Source organism: Sinocyclocheilus grahami, unplaced genomic scaffold (assembly GCF_001515645.1).
Source record: "Sinocyclocheilus grahami isolate Dianchi unplaced genomic scaffold, SAMN03320097.WGS_v1.1 scaffold265.1, whole genome shotgun sequence".
Classification (NCBI taxonomy): domain Eukaryota; kingdom Metazoa; phylum Chordata; class Actinopteri; order Cypriniformes; family Cyprinidae; genus Sinocyclocheilus; species Sinocyclocheilus grahami.
This window is the reverse complement of record NW_015505444.1, coordinates 685,093-705,809: the sequence shown is the minus strand read 5'-3', so window position 1 is coordinate 705,809 and position 20,717 is coordinate 685,093. Positions and strand designations below refer to the sequence as shown.

General features: G+C 36.8%; 4 protein-coding genes across 4 annotated transcripts in view; 2 read left to right on the top strand and 2 right to left on the bottom strand.

The window, feature by feature from the left end:
• LOC107599399 (secretory carrier-associated membrane protein 1-like) overlaps positions 1-519 on the bottom strand; it is a 30,667-nt gene extending 30,148 nt beyond the window's left edge. Inside the window, exon 1 of the mRNA XM_016290979.1 lies at positions 349-519. Within this exon, the coding sequence (XP_016146465.1) occupies positions 349-405 (57 nt within the window). The 5' untranslated portion in view covers positions 406-519. The remainder of the gene's footprint in view (positions 1-348) is intronic.
• A 1,023-nt stretch (positions 520-1,542) lies between these two features.
• Positions 1,543-9,477, top strand: LOC107599373 (torsin-1A-like). Its single transcript, XM_016290948.1, has 5 exons — positions 1,543-1,657; positions 3,620-3,885; positions 4,078-4,253; positions 4,340-4,467; positions 8,925-9,477. The coding sequence occupies exons 1-5, from the start codon at positions 1,543-1,545 to the stop codon at positions 9,014-9,016; spliced, it is 777 nt and encodes a 258-aa protein (XP_016146434.1). The 3' UTR covers positions 9,017-9,477.
• A 3,939-nt stretch (positions 9,478-13,416) lies between these two features.
• Positions 13,417-15,568, top strand: LOC107599398 (torsin-1B-like). Its single transcript, XM_016290978.1, has 3 exons — positions 13,417-13,774; positions 14,938-15,203; positions 15,341-15,568. The coding sequence occupies exons 1-3, from the start codon at positions 13,456-13,458 to the stop codon at positions 15,566-15,568; spliced, it is 813 nt and encodes a 270-aa protein (XP_016146464.1). The 5' UTR covers positions 13,417-13,455.
• A 2,638-nt stretch (positions 15,569-18,206) lies between these two features.
• Positions 18,207-20,717, bottom strand: part of nsa2 (NSA2 ribosome biogenesis homolog (S. cerevisiae)) — a 5,815-nt gene continuing 3,304 nt past the window's right edge. Inside the window, exons 4-6 of the mRNA XM_016290947.1 lie at positions 19,324-19,503; positions 18,552-18,744; positions 18,207-18,466 (exon numbers count right to left, since the gene is read on the bottom strand). Of these exons, the coding sequence (XP_016146433.1) occupies positions 18,399-18,466; positions 18,552-18,744; positions 19,324-19,503 (441 nt within the window). The 3' untranslated portion in view covers positions 18,207-18,398. The remainder of the gene's footprint in view (positions 18,467-18,551; positions 18,745-19,323; positions 19,504-20,717) is intronic.

The following is a 20,717-nucleotide window of genomic DNA, read 5'->3' as shown; positions in this document are numbered from 1 at the left end:
ATAATAAAGCCATTACAGAGAATATGCTAATGTGGTCAAATGTAATTTATAGTGAATTACAGGTTTGTTTTGGACTGACTAAACATAAAACTACCACATAATCTGATCCAGAAACCCAATAATAGTAATAGTAATAGCTAGCAAACAAACCAAAGACCCAATAATGACATATTTACACACAGCAGACCGGTTAAAAACGGTTCTGTCATTTTCACTTAAGATATTAGGATTAAATTACTTTATTTTATATGGACGTGTTCGAAATGACTAGAAAATGTATCGACTTTCTCTGTAAAAAAAGCGGTACGCCGAGTCACTGTAAGAAAAACAGCACTGAAATGACATTACCTGAAACGGGTTGCTGAAGTCCGGGTCCGCGAAGGGGTTGCTATCAAAATCTGACATTTTGCCGGTTTAATTGGGCTTTATTGTTAAGACTATATTATCGGTATTCGGCAAGAAACACACCCGCAGCTCGAGACCGATCCGCAAAATGGCAGAACCGGAAATGACGTCACGCGTCAGCTGTTCAGTGAGTGTTCAATAATTAATTTGACATGCAACTACAGAATATTTGTTTTCTGTTTTTATTTTTATAATTGCTTTTTGTTGTGATATATTCATGTCTCGCTTCCCTGTTTCTGTATGTTTCTACAAGTTTTGTAATAAAAATAAATAAAAATAAAAAAATAAAAAATTCAGTGAGAGTTCCAAACTCTTCAAGGTCCGTCTCTTTTCTATTGTGATTATTGATGTATACCCTCCTTACTATTATTTATTTATTTGTTTTTCTTTCCCTTTTCTTTTTTTTTCTTCCAGAAAACCTGAACACCATGTTTGTAACCTTTTGTTATACTCTTGAATGTTAATTGTTCAGCATATACAATTAATATAAAAATAATAATAATAAATTAAAAGTTAAAAAGTGTTTTCCCGTTTACTTATATTTCATATACATGTCATTTGTTTCCTTTTATTGTTATTATTATTATTATTATTGATTAATTAATTAATTGCATTGGTTTATATAGCTATATCTCCGAATGTCTTTTTTCACTCCCTCGGATGGTTAAAAGTGCAGAACAGAATATGTGGACATTGCAGGCACCCTAGAGTACATAGGTAGTAATTACAACGCAAGCAAATAATTTATCCATCCATTTTTGAGTATTTCCCGAGAATAAGTACTTTATTTAACACGTTATAATCGAGTTATCATGAATATCATACTCATCAAGAACAGCTTTTAACGTATGCATTAAAACACAGCAGTCGTGTTTAGTTCTTTGGTTTTTGTTTGGTTTACATAATGCAAAAAAATACTTTTTCTTGATATTCATCCCAGCCATGGTCTTACACTATAAAATAATATATTTCGTTTTTTATTTTTATTTATTTATTTATTTATTTATTTTTCATCTCAAAGCAGTCTTCAAACTTCAAAACGAGATTCAAAATTCAGAAAGCTCATGTGACTAGGAAGTGGAGGCTGAGTTGAGTCTGAGTTGAGCTTTTCTGTATCGATGTGAAACGACAAGCGAGATGCTCCCTCCTGTGCCCGTCGTTATTGGAGTTTTTGCAGGAGTTGCTGCTCTGGTAAACTGGTCTTTCATTAAGGAAGTCTGTAATAAGATGTGGATCAACTTCAATGAAGAAGGTAAAAGAGAGTGGATTTGATCAGAATACAATTTGAGTAAATCGTGTGATATACAGAACGAAACCTGCAACATTAATAAATAAAAACACATGAGGAAATGTAAATGATACAATGACTTATAAAATGAAGAGGGGTTTTTTTTGGAGTATTTATTAAATTATTTAGGCGTATGCAGTTATTTATTTAATTATCACTTAGTCAAACCTCAAACCCGGAAAACAGGGGTATGTTCAAGCTCAAACCGGTGTGCAACATAGGGTTTCCGGGTTGAACGACATGTTTCCTGGAAACGGTGTGCAACAGGAGCTGTGTCTCATTTAGAAGGCTGCACCCTCCGGAGGTCGCATCCTCTGTAGGATGCATGTACGAAGTGTCCTCAACCTAGAATTAAACGAGACGGCCTTCGTAGGACAGGCGGAAAAGGAAACCGGAAGTATCACGTTGCTATGCCAACACATTTAGAGCATCGTTGCGCTCTCACACTACTTAAATAAAGGAAAATTATTTCTAAATTTGGAAAGTAATTTGAAAAAAAATGCTTTTACTTGTTTTATTTTGTTCAGTGTTTGAGGAGCTGCAGCGTGCCTACAGCAGGCATCTATTAGAGATGAAAAGGAGGAGTATATTAAAAACAAAGTTTATCCATTTTTACCGAGGCGAATTAAGGTAAGTTGTAAACACCACATCTGTGCTTGTGTGTACATTACATCTGCCGGCGCCGGCATTTTTCAAATTAACAACGGTTGTTCACGGCGACGCAAAGAATTGTGGGTTATCTGTAGCAGCGTAGGATACACCTCATGCATCCTCCTCATGCAATTCCTGTGAAAGAAGGTCGCATTCGAAGTGTCCTACTTGCTTTTCTGAAATGAGACAGCCTCGATGACGTATGCAGCCTTCGAATGTGACCTCCGGAGGGTGCAGCCTTCTAAATGAGACACAGTGATCTTTTACTGCATGTGATAATTCATACAAGATGATTAGGCTAGTTAAAACATTTCAAAATGCACCTGCAGTCTATTTTTCCCGGTCATGATTTCGTCATTGAGGATTTCTTTAAAATACTGTGTACAAATCTTGTCTTGTCTCATTCTGGTGAACCCAATTTCGTGTCTCGTCACACCCCAGTCTTGAATGTGTCAATGCATTTAAGAAAAAAAGAGACATTTAAATCACCATTTTGCAACCCTTTTTCTATATCTTTGGCTCAGAATGCATTTTGAATTTCACACTGCATTTTGATACAATTTGATCATGCGGTATTTTGATAAAAATGCTATCCCACCTGAGTCTAAATGCGTTTAGGAAAATACCATTTAAATAATAGTTTTGATGCAATGTTTGCTTGGACATAATAATAATAATTAATTATAAAGTGTTACAATATGCATTTCATTTACATATTAAAAGTAGTAAATGGCCAATATAAATTATATAATTGAATTTTCATTTTTCACCAAATGTTGCAAATATGTATGGGGAAATGTAAATACAGATATATGCCATTTTACATATTGCATTGCCATTTTGCACATTCCATTTCAAATTGAATGTGCTACCCATATGCTCCCATAGCTCTGTAGCAGCGCTCCAGTCAAACACTGAACTGAGAACACCGACATGTATTTTGTTGAACAGCATAGATGAACAAACCAATCGTTTTGGAAATATATAACAGTGAACCAATGGCAGTAGTTCAACAGCAGTACAATGAGAATGGTTTGTTACCACAGTTCTCGAGTCAACAATGCGTGAACCAAGCAGTTGACTTGAAGGAGGGAGCAAAATGAAAGTTTTTGTTATGCTTTCTCATGCTTTATGTAAAAAAGTTAGGTTTATTAAGATTATTTACTTTATATGTTTATGTCTCAACAATTGGATATTGCTGGAATGTTGCATGTTTTGTAAATCAGTACAGCGTGCCAACATGTAGTTGCTATAAATCGGTCCTCTCATCTATAGGACTGAAGAAAGACATTCAAGCAAAGCTTTTCGGGCAGCATGTCGCTGCTCAGGTCATCCTGAAAGCCGTCACAGGCTTCATAGAGAGTAAGAACCCAAAGAAACCGCTGGTTCTGTCCCTCCACGGCTCGACCGGGACCGGGAAGAACTTCGTGAGCCAACTTATAGCAGAAAATATTTACAAGAACAAGATGAGGAGCAACTTCGTTCACCTGTTTACAGCGACAGCACACTTTCCTCACAAGGCTCACATTGACACGTACAAGGTAATGAGTAATACAGTGAATATGCACAATATGCAAATATGTGGAAATGACATGTATTTTGTTGCACCAAAACGAATACAATTACATTTTAATATATATATTTTTTGTGTCCCTTCACTGTCATATACAGTATATATATATATATATATATATATATATATACACACACACATTAACACATTTTTTGTTTAGATCCAGTTACCAGAGTGGATACGAGGGAATGTTTCCATCTGCCCGCGTTCACTGTTCATCTTTGATGAAATGGATAAAATGCATCCCGGGCTGATCGACAGTATTAAACCTTACCTGGACTTCTACGACAACCTGAACGGAGTGTCGTACAGACAGGCCATCTTCATCTTCCTCAGGTCAGTGGCATCGGCACAGAAAACTGTTGACCCATACATTTCAACCAAGCAGCCTCTGTAAGCCAGTTGTTGTGTTTTTTTTATAGCAATGCTGGGAGTGCGATGATCAGCGAGGTGGTTATGAAATTCTGGAGGGATGGTAGAGAACGAGAGGAGATCCAGCTGAAGGATCTAGAGACGGAACTTTCACAGTCTGTCTTTAACAACAAAACCAGTACGTCAAGTGTCTCTTGCTCTCACCTGCTAGTAAAAGTGTGCACCCTCGGGTAGAATAAACAAGTACTGGTGCCCCCCATGGACATTCGGGTTGTGTCATACAACTGTCGTGGTCTGCGTGTGGGCCAGAGTATTGGGGATAAAGCCCGCCGTATGGTTGTGGACAGCCTTTTGGAGAACTGTGACATTTTATGCTTGCAAGAGACATTTTTAGCAATGCAAGACTTGGATAAACTGAATTCTTTTAATGATAATTTTCATGGTGCTGGTGAATCCACAACAGATCTTGGTATGGATTTAATTAAAGGTAGGATATCTGGGGGTGTAGCCATACTGTGGAAAAGAAACTTAGACACACTGGTTCAGGTGGTTAGACTGGATGTTTATTGGTGTATTGCAATACAGATTACTTATCGAGATAAGAAATGTATTATTCTAAATGTGTGTACACCTTATGAATGCCATCATTATGAAGATGAGTACTAGCTTTAAAATTTTGCCAAGATAATAATCTCATTTTGTCAAGTGAAGTGTGTTTAGTAAGTTTAGTTTCCGTTCAGATGAGGTGGCGTCATTGTTTAAAATACTTTATACTGCTCATTTGTGGTTCAACTATAGAACAGCTAGTTTACAGTAGCTCCCAGTAGCTTGTAATGATACAATGAGAATTTTACTAAGGAGACCTGGATGGCATATTGCAAGTGAAATGTTTGTGAGTGCAAGAGTAATCACTTTTAGAGCTCTGTTACGAAATCTTATGTATAGATTTATCTGCTGGCTTAATGCTTCTAACAATGAGATTATTGTGGGTCTATCAAATATAAGGGTGAGCACTACACAGTATCAGTCAAAGCTGTGGAGACATTGGTATTGCTGTAGGCTATTTTGTAAATTGTTATAGTGTTTGACATGCACCTGGAAAAAATAAGAGCGTCGCATATAGGATAACACCAGTACAATAACGTGGGCAATTGTGCAAATCACATGCAAATACTGACATTTGTAGGGACAGTATATAATGCGGTGAGAGCGACAATTGCTTCAGAATCTAAGACTGAACGCTTGCGCTACTGATCGAGCAGAGAGCACGGCGACCTTCGCAATGTCTCGTTCCCGCTCCAAGGTTACTATAGTAACCAGAGACGTTCCCTTTCGAGCGTTTCCTCAACATTGCGAAGCATTCGCTGTGTGATGATCAGCCCGAACCAAGGGCTAAGCATGGGGTAGAAAAACACACAATTTCCAACCAATAGCGATGCCGCTGGCAGGGGTGATTCTAGGATTTTCATTTTAGGGCGGCTCAGCCCCCAGTGAGGGTATAATAATAATAATAATCATAGCCTAATAATAAAAAATGTTTGATTAATAGGGGTTGTATATTAAATGTATTGCAGTATTCTACTGGATTGCATAGATAGGTATAACATGAGTACTGAATAAGCCAAATTCAAGTCTTCATGATCTCACACACACAACCCGTTTACTGTACAAACACAATTTTACTGTTTGCATTTCTAGTTCAACCCTCTTTCCTTAGCTCAAGTATGCAAACCTTTTTGCCACATGCACTGGAATACTGTATGTATTATATTGAAAGTAAAATTTTCAAATGGAAATGGCAACATGATCGTTTTATAAAGTACGCATTCATGTGTGCTTCATTTTCGCTATTCATTTTTCCACCTCTGAACAAAAACAAACAATTATGTTTTCCGTTTTTTGGGGGAAAAAATGAAAAGGCGAAAAAGGAGCCGTTTTCTAATTTTTTAAACTTTCAATATTAAATTAAAAAAACTAATTAATGAATGATACATGGATTCAGATACAACAACATTAATCAGCGTAAGGCATTAATGCAACGTAACAAAAAACACAAATGTACGTAGACCTGCACAGCGTCAACAGCTGTAAGTGGTAACAAACTGTGCCCCCGAAAGTGAGGTTAAGCACTTGAGATGCCAAGAACGGCACATCCAACTTGGAAAAACTGGGCGAAAATATTCTGTGAGGACCAGCTCACTGCAAAGCTTATATCCAGATTTTTTTTTAATTATTGTTATTAGTATTAATATTTTGCAATAATTTGCCCAGTAATTTATTCGGTTCTTTTATAATTTTTTGGTGATAAGCTGGGTATGGACAGGATTTCCCCCTCACATTTAATCAATATTGACTACAGATATTGTCCTATTATTAATATTAATAATGTGATATTATGTATTGCTACCTTAAATATGCTCCATATACAGAAATCAAGTGGAAGTGAGAGACGTTTCTAGTTAATTGAAACTGAAATTAAGGGTTAGAGCAGTAATGTAATCATCAGCAGAATTTAGAAGATACATCAGAGTTCTTTTTTTATTATTTTTGAAACAAAAAATGCTTTAGTGTTTGCTTTTTGATTTTGAAAACAAACTTCTTTGCTTTGACGCGATGTCATTCATTGTACACACAAATTCAAAGCGTCGCGTCTGTACGTGTCAGACTCGTAATAAAGCGATGAATGATCTGTCCAGAAATGACGCTGATCAACAGAACAGAAGTTTATATTTAGAATACATTGCAATCACTCCAAAATAGATATAGGCAACTCACACACCTGCATTAGGAGCTGGACATCTTTGCCTATTTAGCCTTTTGTTTCAGCACCTGAAGGATGTGTTTGGTACAGCAAATATTCATAAGGTAGGACCCGCATTGAAACGGCAATATTAATTGGTTTAATTGCAGGTGAGTGAAAATGATATCCAATGAACAATGAGGCTAGTATTTTGCTGCCTGTCTTGACTGGTAGACTAGCGTATAGGGGATGTTATGGTTATGGAGGTCCCACGTCAAAGCCCAAGGCCCTTGGCAATCGCCTACTCTGCCTATAGCGTGGCTCATTCAATCAAATTTTACAGCCGTACAGCATAGTGAGCTGAAAATCCCACAACATTTGTATTACCTTTATATTATTATAAGACTCTTGTTCGTCTAAGGATTTTCCCCACCTTTTGGGGCTTTTTTGGGGGCCTTAACCCCCAAAATCTGTTGAAAATTGGCACACATTGGAACCTGCAGCCATTAGGACGCCGCTGAGGCTGGTACCCGGGCGTGGCACAGGGGCTTTACGGTGCCCCCTGGAACACAGTCAGACAACTTGATGTATATCTCACACATACTTGGATGTATTCATATGAAATTCAGTACACATATAGATCTCATTGAGCTGAACAACTTTCGCACTGCATGTCATAGGCTCCACCCAACAGGAAGTTGGCTATTCAGAGCGGTGTAAAAAGCACATGCTCTGGCATTTGATATACTCCTCCTAGGTTTTGTACCCGATTGTCACCAAACTCGGTCAACGTGATCTCAAGACATTGGGGATGCTAAATTGCAAAGGATTTTTGATCTCGAACGTTTTGATCATGGCGAGGCGACAAAATTATCGCGAGAAATGAGAAACAGGAAGTGTATTATAACTTCCTCATACATTGTCTGATTTTGATGATTGTAGATCATTAAAAGTTTTATATATCCTACCCTCTCTCACTCATAGGATAAGAACTATTTTAAGCCTGATCCTTTACTGCTCTGTTCAATTAGATAGAATGACAAACATATACTTAAAATAAGTTAATATATAGTTTTATATAAATATTTCTCAAATGCTTATAGATCAATACAAGTTTTGGTAACACTTTACGATAAGGTCTCATTTGTTAACATTATTTAATGCATTACCTAACAAACTAACAACACATTTTTACAGCATTTATTAACCTTTGTTAATAAAAAAAATTCTTGTTCGTGTTAATTCACAGTGCATTAAAGGTGCAGTAAGCGATTTCTAAGAAACGCTGTTGAAAGTGGATTGGACCGAGCACCAAAACACACTTGTAGCCAATCACCAGTAAGGGGCGTGTCCAGTAGTGATGGGGAGGTGCCTGTGTTGAATAGCATGTTCAGAAATTTGGAGGCGGAGGCAAGATAGAGGTGTGAATATTTTGGGTAGGGGTGTGTTTGTTTTGGTGATTTCAAATATCAACAGCATTTCTCAGAAATCGCTTACTGCACCTTTTACTAATGTTAACAGATACAACTTTAAATTTGAATAATGTATTAGTTGTAAACTTAATTTTAACTAACATTAATAAATGATATATAATTGTCATGTTAACTAATATAGTTAATGTTAACTGAAAACTGAAACCTTATTGTAAAGTGTTGCCAAAGTTTTATATATTGTGGTGTGTGTGTGTCTCACACTCTTGATTTTATAGTGTAACCCTTTCAATGCTGTAACCCTTAAAACCAGACTGCCAGAGGGTTAGAGTAAATGCACGTGCCCGCTGTGCACTGTTTTCCTGATGCCACCGGGGTTGCGATTGCGCTGATGGCTTGGGCCCGTCATCGATTCTTGCAGCTTTAATTACTTTTATAATGGCAAATTCTTCTCTCTTTCCACAGGTGGTTTCTGGCACACTAGTTTAATCGATAAAAAAATGGTGGATTTCGTGTCCCAGATAAAAATGTGGTTAAAAAGATGGCTGATGACCTAATCTTCTTCCCTAAAGAGGAGCATGTCTTCTCGGACCAGGGCTGCAAGCACATTGCTAACAAATTGTACTTCTATACTTAACACACAGAAAAAGCATTTCCAATCTGTCATTCTTCATCATTTAAATTAAAGATGTATATGTAACACACATGCATGGGCCTTATGTAGGCTTCCCTCACTCAACATTGGTTGACTTTTAATTAGTTGAACTAACAAACTAACAAACTGGGATTGTTTTTATCAAAGTATTATATTCCTTTGACAGACCTGAACCATCATATTTGCTCATAAGTTACCAGAATCATCAAATATATACAGAATACAATTAATGGAAGGAAGAAGAATTACAGTCTATAGTTCAAGTGGCGGAATTAATAACTCAATGACTTATTCAGACATTTACCGCCAACTGCTGACAGTTTTAGTTTCTTATTTAGAGGACAATTTCATTTATTTAAAAAATTGTTTTGGTAGTTACCAGTGTATTTAACTGTGAACAAACAAAATACTGAGATGTTTCTCAAATTTTAGTATTTGACTTTACGTTAGGCCATTATAGACTAAACACGTGTGTAATAAATTTTATGTTGAACCAAATAAAATGTTTATTTCTAAAGCTACTTTTTGTCTACTTTAATGTTTACTTGTTACTTTTCTCATTTAACACAATAGTGGCTTTTAAATGACACATGCAGGAGTAAACATATCATCGTAGGCAAGTGATGGTAATTGTTGGTTTCTGACAAACCATAAACAAATAGAAACAATTAGTATATACAAACAATAATCACATTATACATAATCAAATAAACAAGCAGAAGAAACTTACATAATCAGCAACACAACACAATTCTACACAGGCCATGTCTGAATGGAGATACTACTCCTCACATACCAACATGTGTTTTAATTAATAAGAGGCCACAGGTGTTCTTATCAGCACTCAATCAGCCAATCATATCACAGTAGAATTTGTTACATTTTAATCGGCTGACAGCCCTAGTTTTTATTAAACCATTTATCCCAAAAAAATCTATTTTGATTTATTTCTAATTTTAATCTGAATTATTCCATAATATATGGTTTTGTGTGGGGAAACTTTAAAAACTTGTGTCTCTCTCACAAGTATTTAAAGGGGTGCTATTATGCTTTTTCACTTTTTCAACTTTAGTTAGTCTGTAATGTTGCTGTTTGAGCATAAAAAAGATCTGCAAAGTTACAAAGCTCAAAGTCCACTTCAGAAGGAGATATTTTATTTACTTTTCAAAAACTACAACTAACGACTCGTTTGAACTACAACGCATATTTTCTGGGTTTTGTGACATCACAAAGATCGGTGAATGGGATGAGACCTGGTTGAGCTGCACTAGAGAAGGCAACGAGTGTTATCACTATGTCGTATACACGCTAGTTTTCACAAGGCAGATGAACTTAGAGTGTTTACAATCATCCGGGTTTAAATCGCGCTCAAATTGATTTGATTTTGAGCAATATTTAAACTGAAGCTGGCAGGCGGCTACGGTAAGGGGCATGACATTTCCCGACCAGGCGCCGACTGGTGCCAATCACAACACACACTGGCCCAGCTAACCGATCACAGCACACACTGGCCCAGCTCACCGATCACAGCACACACTGGCCCAGCTCACCGATCACAGCACACACTGGCCCAGCTCACCGATCACAGCACACACTGGCCCAGCTCACCGATCACAGCACACACTGGCCCAGCTCACCGATCACAGCACACACTGGCCCAGCTCACCGATCACAGCACACACTGGCCCAGCTCACCGATCACAGCACACACTGGCCCAGCTCACCGATCACAGCACACACTGGCCCAGCTCACCGATCACAGCACACACTGGCCCAGCTCACCGATCACAGCACACACTGGCCCAGCTCACCGATCACAGCACACACTGGCCCAGCTCACCGATCACAGCACACACTGGCCCAGCTCACCGATCACAGCACACACTGGCCCAGCTCACCGATCACAGCACACACTGGCCCAGCTCACCGATCACAGCACACACTGGCCCAGCTCACCGATCACAGCACACACTGGCCCAGCTCACCGATCACAGCACACACTGGCCCAGCTCACCGATCACAGCACACACTGGCCCAGCTCACCGATCACAGCACACACTGGCCCAGCTCACCGATCACAGCACGCACTGGCCCAGCTAACCAATCACAGCACATTTCGTATTTCAGAAGGCAGGCCTTCATTTGATACAGGAACTATTTGAGCCGTTCTTGCCAGACTGGGGAGAGAGGTGCTGTAATAATATAAAATATGTGAAAAATAATGTGTTTTTCGAACAACCTAGTATGAGAGCCTGTTCTAGTACACCCCCAAAACAAAATCAAGACTTTGTAAAAGAGCATAATAGGACCCCTTTAACAATATAATACTCAATGAGTTAAACTCAAAATTTTGCATTTAGCAAAATAAGAAAAAGTAAAACAAAACGGTCACAAGTTCAATAGATGAGAGAGAGAGACCCCATCACTTCTTTCTGTTTTTCTTTCTGTTAATACATATGTGCACTATTTGTAAGCAGTCCAGCTGCAATTGCTTTGGCAATACAAATGTATAATTTTTGTCATGCCAATAAAGCACTCTTAAATTGAAATTGAGAGAGAGAGAGAGAGAGAGAGAGAGAAGTTCGGTTTGCGGAAGTTGCTCTTCATTATTTAGTAAACCGGATTAGAATCGGTTTCGCTGCTCGGTGTCAGAGTGCAGAATGTGGCTGTGTTTTGTGGAGGTTCTCGGTCACGGCGGCGATAGAGCCGATCAGCACCAGCATCGCTGTCGGGATGGCCGCGGCCCTCACCGGGTTCCTGGCCCGTTATCAGAACGTGCTCTATTACTTTCAGGAGTGCTGCAGACCGGAGTGGATCTCATGCAACAAAACAGGTCCGCGAGAGCTTTATTTGTTGTTTCAGAACGTGTTTATGGTATTCACATTTTCCATATATCACGAAGAATTACATCCACATTTATCTTTATTACAATGAATTCATTCCATTTTGATGCCTGCATTTAAATGCCATAAACATAGGCAGCCAAGACATGCATAATGTATTAATATTAATCAGACACTTGTATTGTATGGTGTGTGTATAATGCACCTGACACTTAATATCATAACAGCTACATATCATACATCATCTGATATTTGCATTGTACCTCATATCTAGTGCATTTATGCTATGCACATATAGGCATGTATTATTGCGCTCATTTTTGTGCACAGATAAGTCTGCAAGATGTCTGTTAAAGATCTGGAAAGCATCTGCTGTGTACAAATATCTGATAGACGTCTCTAAGATGTCAGTTTTACATCATAAACATCTTAAAGACAGCTTCTAAATGTCTTTTGACATCTGATAGCACAATTTGCAGATGAGCAGACGCTCATAACGATACGTCTTGCAGATGTCAAATGTAAATCTCCGTGATGTACGATCAGGGTTGTGATGCTGCTTATTGACTTGTAGTTGTTCGCAAGTAATTTATATTATATATTATAATAGATGAGTCAGACAAAAATTATAACTCATTTAATAATATGCAAACGTGTTTTGTAACGCATGGCAAGCACTTAATTTTCACAGTTTTGACCCAGTGACCAAAACGCAACAACGTGTCAACTGGAAAGAAACCTTTAAGATCTCCAGACGTCTTTGTATCACAAATAAAATTAGAGAAGTAGCATACAAGATCGTTCATGCATCTGCTGGTGCATCATGATGCATACATATATATAACCATGTATGTGACAAATAAAAAAATCTTGAATCATCGTATTTATCCTGTAAAACAGGTCATTGCAAAGTGTTGTAAAGACATTGACTTGAAGTGTGTTTTCTGTAAAGAGGAAAATTAGAGTATTGTTCATTTATTTTATGATTGTATTTATGCAAAATTATTTTGGTGTGATTAGTTTTTATTTTGTTAAACAAAGTATTAATATTGAATTGCAACTCAAAGAAAAGGATGTTTTATTTTTTTATGAGCATACTGTTGACTTCAAGATTTGGTATATTACTCATTATATATGGAAAATGCTTTATTCACAAATGTAAATGGCCAGTGAAAAAACTAATTTTACTCATTTCAGAATAGAAATAGGTCACTACTTGTATACGTTAAAAGAAACAAGAAATAACAAAGCAAAAAAAACTGTAAATTACTTTAAAGCCTTAAATCTATTCTTTGAATAATTTGTAATTATTTGTACTTGTTTACAGACGTGAGTTTTTTTTATTGCATTTCATATTTAGTTTTTATTTATTTATTTTAAGTATTTGTTTTCATTCAGTTTAAATGTTATTGCCCTTATATGTTCTTTGTTCTAAAAATTGCAATAAAAAAAGACCAAAACGCAACAACGTGCGCCATTGAACCGAACGTCTTGCGTCATGCGTCGCACGCAAACGACGTCACTTTTCCCCAAGCAGGAAGTGGCGGGGCTGTTAGTTGGAACCTGTTGTTGTTGTTGTTCCTTTCATTTTCCAATTAAAAATATCGATGGTCTGTTTAGTAAAATGAAAGTTCGGCCGCCTCGCGCATGGCTAACCGTACTGCACTGCATCCTGATCTCAGGGCGGCTCGTGGAGGCCATAGAGCCCGTGTCCACCTCGCTGCTGCTGGGGACAGGAGCTGCAGTGCTGGGCAGGAAGCTCTATCACTATTTATACGAGACGTGTGATGAGAACTGGCTCAACTTTAAAGCAACAGGTGAACATTTGATCAGTGTTTGTATTATCTGTGCTTTGTGCACTAGCTCACGATCCACATCTTGTGCACATTTGTTTCTTTCGTTCGTTACGATTCTGTGTATTATACATGTTTTCTTTTAATGCAAATAATTATTTTGTAGTTATTTTTACAAATATTGCAGCCAAATGTATTCGTTTATTTTCAAATTCTAATTGTAAACAAAGAAGCTTGTCTTGTTATCTCAATGATTTGTTCATTTGGAGTAAATTTGATTTGAGCAGATTGTGAATTGAATCAACGTGCATCTAAAAACACAGCTATATGTGTGATGTTTATTCTTTCCTTTGTGAACCAGCGTTATTTGTGCATAATTGATATAATATTAATGTTTTGTGTAAGTCTTATTTTATCTTTTCATACTGACATGCTGCTTCAACACTAACTGCGGTTACTGAAACCACGCCTTCTTTCTTTGCGTGAACATTTGGGCGCATTATGCTAATATTTCCACATAGTGAGGTAGATATGTGGGGGCGTGTTAGAACGAGCCGTTTTAGGGGGGCGTGGCAGAGTCTTAACTTTGATAAAGAATATCTCTTTGGGTTTGTGACTTTAGTTACAATCAGCTTGTAACACTCCAAAGAGAAAGGAAAACTTGAAATCGCATCATATGACCCCTTTAAGGTTTTGGTAATTTTGTCGAGTGTGTGTTTTTTTTTTTTCTTCTTTTAAATATGCCTATATAGTTTTTATTAATTTCATTTTAGTTTCAGTTTTTTTATTTTAGTTATCAAGTTCAACTAAATGAAAATTAGAATTGATGCCTTGGCAATTATTTAATTTAATGCTTTTTATAAAGTAATTTATTTCTTATTTTATTGTAAAATCTATCCTTTTTAGATGAAAGAAAAGTGTTTTTTTACATTTTATTTTTCATTACATTTGTATTAAACTGTACTGATAATTGATTCTGCATTTTGTGCAAAATATGTTGTTGTTATTATTATTATTATTATTAGACTGGACTACCTAATGTTCAAGTAACTAGTTTCAGTTAACTATAACAACCCTGTTGTAAACAAGCAAACTTAATTTGTTGTCCAGTGCATAATGAATGAATTAAAGTGCAGATGTTGTGTATAAATCCTATGATTGCTGTAAACCAGTCCTCTCGTCCACAGGACTGAAGAATGACCTCAACATGAAGCTGTACGGGCAGCATGTCGCTGCTCAGGTCATCCTGAAAGCTGTCACAGGCTTCATGAACAACGAAAACCCAAAGAAACCGCTGGTTCTGTCCCTCCACGGCTGGACCGGGACCGGGAAGAACTTCGTGAGCCAAATTATAGCAGAAAATATTTACGAGAAAGGGATGACGAGCAACTTCGTTCACCTGTTTACAGCGACAGCACACTTTCCCCACGAGGCTCACATTGACACGTACAAGGTAATGAGTTTATATATGCAAATACATGGAAATGACATCATATATTTCACCGCACCAACACAAAGCATCCAGTGTGGTGATTAAATCAAATGTTTTATAGTCATATTTGTACTAAAAGCTTGTTTGTGTGTGTTTAGACCCAATTACAAGAGTGGATACGAGGGAATGTTTCCATCTGCCCGCGTTCACTGTTCATCTTTGATGAAATGGATAAAATGCATCCCGGGCTGATCGACAGTATTAAACCTTACCTGGACTTCTACGACAACCTGAACGGAGTGTCGTACAGACAGGCCATCTTCATCTTCCTCAGGTCAGTGGCATTGTATTTCTCTAAATCTGTAATTAAAGCAAACGGTCACTAGTCATCAGTGCTTGATGGCTGCTGTCAGGCTGGGCGATACAGACATAAAAATACAATAAAAAAATCAACCAAACTGATATAAAATGTTTTGATTTTGTTAATATTTTCTGAGGAAAGGCAAACATAAATAGTGATGAAAGCCAAAATATTAAATGTCATTCACTGAGTAATTCACTACTTTGTAGAGGGGGGGGGTCAAAATTAGGGCTGTCGCAATTCGTCAATTCTATTCGACTATTCGATTTTTTAAAATCCTCGACTTCATTTTGCTCTCGTCGACTAACTGGCAAAATACCGGAAGTGGCGCATTTCAGAGACGAGAATCCATAAAACCCATAATTATAAGCACATTATAACACATAATTAAGCAATTAACTGTGAATTCACAAACGCTACGATTTAATTAAATAATTATGCATTCCCGCCAGACTGGACTTCTATGTTTGATCGAGAGGGGAAAAAACAAAGACTCAAGACAGCAAACCTGTTATCTTCTGTGCGCTTTATTTCACAGAACGACTCCTGCAATCGAAGGAATTGCAGAATTGCTTCTCGGACTGAATGACAAGCTGTCCAAAGACTGCCAGGGAGGTTTTTACTCAATCACAGTTGTTTTATACACTAATGGAGACTGTTTTATTCATGTCAGCTGCTGAAGTCCTTGTTCTCAAGGGCGTTTCTGTTCCAAGATGATGAAGGTGCAGAGGAAGCTTTTTATTAAATGACTTTGCACATTGTGGAGCTCCTAAAAACACTGGCTGTCAGCGATTTTATAATCATCTGTATTATCGTGAGGGGAAAATTTAATTTGCCTTTATCTTGAAATCACAGATACATTTCTGCCTTTAAAAAAAAAAAAAAATGTCATGGTTAGTTGCGGATGAAGAACTTGATGACCATTGAAACTTAAAAGATCATTTGTTTTTCCAATGCATCACTGTCAGGATTAATATTCGTGTTGTCGATATGTGCCACTGGTTCTGATTGAAGTAAATCAAAGTGCCTGTTTATCTTACAAGAGTTCAGGATACAGCCGATGAACCCTTTTTTTAAATTAATAATTATTCTGCATTATTTAATGATCTGGTTTGAACATATTTTCAGATTTGAGACATTTATGAAACTTTAATTTTGAGATGCGCCAAGATAAAATACTTGAAGGATACTATGTACATATTGATTTTGATAAAGCTTTATGATCTCGATTTGTCTTGAGAATTTTATTATTGTATACTTTTACAAATTCATTTACAACTGTATATCAAAAACTGATTCTAGAAATGAACAGAGTATAAAAATGTCTCCAGTGTAGAATAAAAAAAAAAGAGGTATTTGTGACTTTCTCAAAATTATTTTTTTCTTGCAATTGCAAGTGAATTGCAAGAAAAAAAGACAATTGTGAGAGAAAAAGTTACAATTAAATTTTTTTTATCCCATGGCAAAACAGGCTTCCATACTAACGAGTGTCAAGTTTATTACAAAATTCTAGGCAATTAAATATTTTTGAGCAGAGCAAAACCAAAAATGTAAAATTTTGCAAAATGAAAAAAAAAGTCACTTTCTGTAAATCACAATTTTAAAATGTCCTGATATTTCCAGGTTTACCAAGAATAAATGAGCTTATGAACTTGGCCAATAATTGAACACATGCCTAATAGACCAATTTCAGTGTTTGCAAACAGTAATGACATTTTTGTGGGCGGAGCCTATCTGGTGGCAGAAAATGACAGTTTTAAGGTAGCAATCTATTCAAGCCATGGAATAAAATAATAAAAATGTAATTTTGAGTTTATATTTCAAAATGCTGACTTTTTTCTTGCAATTCCGAGATTATATCTCACAATTCTGGTAAGAAAAATCAACTCGTCATTCTTTCTTTTTCGTTTATAATCCCACACTTCTGGCTTTTTTTGCTCAGAATTGACAAACTCGCAATTGTTGACTTGAATAAATGTATAAAGTCCGGACTAGGAGATATAAACTTGCATTAGCAAGAAAAAAAGTCTGAATTGTGAGATAAAATAGGTAAATGTTATGTAAAATGTTATAGGTTTAAATAATATTTCATGCATGTATTTCAACTGTAGGGCTAATACAACATGTCCCCTATATGAATATTATATAGACCTATTGTTTAAATCAAATTTATGCTTTAAAAGTAAGGTAATCATAGCAGGTTTCATCCATAGTCTGTCCATTTAAACGTCTGCGTTTAGCTTCAAATGGCGTCTTTGACGACAGTGTTACATATAAATTATTTGCATTCCGATTCTGATGCACAAAACATTTTTTCTCTTATTCCATGGATTTGACCTGTATTCCCTCCACTTGTTCCCAGTGTTTTTCTGCCACCACTATGCACGCGCAGCTCTACGTCTACTCCAAATTGGTTTATTTGATCATTTTAACAATTTGTAATCATAAAATCAGAATTTGTTGGATTTATAGACTTTCATTTTAGTGCCATATTTATCCCATAAGGGTTTAATAGTACACAATGTAACTTAGTCTGTAAATGATGACGTTTTATGGCATCTGAATGGCAGGTGGGAACGAAAGTGTCCTAGGATACCATGTAAATACATCATATTGCTGTGACACCATCACTGTATCGCAGTACGGTATGCAAAGAGAAACAATTTTTTTGAAAATAAACAGCACTTTATTTCTGATCCACATGCTTTGGGTCCAGATGTGACGACGGAACTCCCATCAACTGTCTTCAAATCATCTTTTCTTATGATTTCCAAGATGATTTCTGATGACAACAGTATTTCACATTAGTGCTGCACTCAGAGGCACAGTTCTATATCAAATGTTTCAGGTTTCCATTATACAAGCAAAACGGCATTAATGCAACCATCGTTTTCTGGGTTATTCGTCACCTGGGCATATTTACCTGAAACACAAGATTATATCTCAGTCTTTCATTCTGCAAAACACGTTTTTGAGCACAAAAAGGGAAGAACCAATCAGACACTCACCCCAGATGACCTTCCCGCCCTGCGTGACCAATCCAAGCTCACTGACGTTGACCTCGATGACCGTCCCCTTGGTGATGACCCCTAGAGTGGTGTAGAGGGAGGAGGACGGGTTCTTCTTCACGCCCAGGATGGGCAAACAGAAGGTGGCCTTCAGTTCAGGATGAGTGACGTGTGCCTTCTTAAACCTCAGACCCTGTAGACAGTAAAATCACTCCATTTACATTTACATCAAAATATAGTAACATTTTCTTAATAAAATAAATGTATATCTTTTGTTAAAAACTTTTAAAAATACAATGTATCTTTATATTTTATTAAAATATATTATTTGAATTTTAATGCTAAAGGTAACTAATGGGATCTTATTGTGAAGTGTTAACAAATATTTACATATTTGATGGCTGTAGTGTGTAATAAGGCTGGGTAATACATTCTATATTCACTATGCATTTTTATTTATTTATTTATTTTATAGTGACTTGACAGACGTATACCAGAACCACACTGAAAAAAAAAAAGATTAATTAAAACAAATAAAAAATAAATGAATAGAAAAATGAGGTTATATAATCAAAATAATAATCACAATTAAAAAAAAACTTTAAATACTAAAAAGTAAATCTTTTTTAAAATAAGCATTATTATTATTATTTTTAAATAATAAAAAAAGTACAGTAATATGAACTTTTTGGTCTTTCTGTTGTGTCAACTCACTCAAGATATTATTTTGATCTATACAGCCCAGCTTGAGAGTGCGTGTGATATATTTTACCATAGGTCTGATGAAGCGCTCATATTTGGGTGGTTTGCGTGTGAATCCGTCTCCTACGAAACAGACTTTGGTCACCATCCTCTTCCAGGCCTTTTTCTGTCTCTTTCCTGTGCGGATGACCTTCAGAACCTCGGTTTCGCCCTGGGCTCGGACCTTCGGTAGAGGAACCTCCCACTTTCCCTAAAGAGGCACATAAATCAAAAATCAACATGACATTGGTATATGCAAACAGATTGACTTCTGTAATGTGTCACACTACTAAACGAGACAGGATAATTACTGAGGAAAAGACATAAAGGAAGGATGGGACTTGATAACTGACTGGACTGGTCAAGTTTGATGTTTAAACATCAAAATATAAATAAAACCTTCTAGCTTATATATATTCGCTCCAAATGTGTTTTTTTTTTTTTTTGCTCGACTACAACAGAACCAACATTTAGTCTACTGGTAAAAGATTCAAATAATAAAGATTTGTTAATGAAAGAAGTCTCTTCTGCTCAGCAAGGCTGCATTTATTTGATCAAAAACACAGTAAAAACTGTAATATTGTCAAATATTACTACAATTTCAAATAAGTGTTTTCTATGCGAATATATATTAAAATGCAATTTATTTCTGTGATCAAAGCTGAATTTTCAGCATCATTACTCCAGTCTTCAGTGTCACATGATCCTTCAGAAATCCTTCTAATACCATTCAAAAGTGTGAGGTAAGCATTTTTAGTAGAGGTCGACCGATGTATCAGTTTTGCCGAATAATCGGCACCGATAGTTGATTGCTGGAACTATCGGTTATCGGCAAAAATCCATGCCGATAGTTTTCTGGGTTGCATCCATTGCTGGAGCGGCTGAAAAGGGTCTGCTGTCATTACACAGTGCGAGAGCGGCCTCTAGTGGTTGAAATCACTGACAGCACGTGCTATTTGTTTAGACACGTGATACTGCACGCTGAACAGAGCGGGAAACTTCAGACGCGGATTTAAATGCAGCCGACAGAAAATCCTGCCGCGCCACAGAGCGCCATTCACATAGCTTTCCATTAAATTACATTATATTGGTCCCGAATTGTTGTTAATGTACATAATGAATTGTGTATTGTGCATTTTCAGTAGTGTGCTTCATTTATAGAGCTATAATATAGGTTGCGCTTTCTCTTTCCGTTTGCTCCGTTTTTTAAACGCCGAACTTCAAACTCATCTATACCAAATTGTTAATTCTTGAAGTAAACTTGTGTCCATTTGGTGATTAAATAAACTGTTTTAGACCGCTGCTCGAGTTGAACACGATGTGTCCGGAGTGTGTGTGATACCGGTGAGTTCTCCTAGACTCAGCGCTGCGCTTTTATTTTGATTAGATAATCATCAAGTGTTCAAGAATAGAAGCAGTTAAAGT

What these genes read in the sequence shown, in the direction of transcription:
- LOC107599373 (XM_016290948.1), top strand. Translation starts at nt 1,543, where the DNA reads ATGCTCCCTCCTGTGCCCGTCGTTATTGGAGTTTTTGCAGGAGTTGCT. An exon ending in GCCATCTTCATCTTCCTCAG is followed by an intron (nt 4,254 to 4,339) that starts GTCAGTGGCATC and finishes TTTTTTTTATAG; the next exon opens with CAATGCTGGGAGTGCGATGA. An exon ending in TGTCTTTAACAACAAAACCA is followed by an intron (nt 4,468 to 8,924) that starts GTACGTCAAGTG and finishes CTCTTTCCACAG; the next exon opens with GTGGTTTCTGGCACACTAGT.
- LOC107599398 (XM_016290978.1), top strand. Translation starts at nt 13,456, where the DNA reads ATGCGTCGCACGCAAACGACGTCACTTTTCCCCAAGCAGGAAGTGGCG. An exon ending in GCTCAACTTTAAAGCAACAG is followed by an intron (nt 13,775 to 14,937) that starts GTGAACATTTGA and finishes TCTCGTCCACAG; the next exon opens with GACTGAAGAATGACCTCAAC. An exon ending in CTCACATTGACACGTACAAG is followed by an intron (nt 15,204 to 15,340) that starts GTAATGAGTTTA and finishes GTGTGTGTTTAG; the next exon opens with ACCCAATTACAAGAGTGGAT.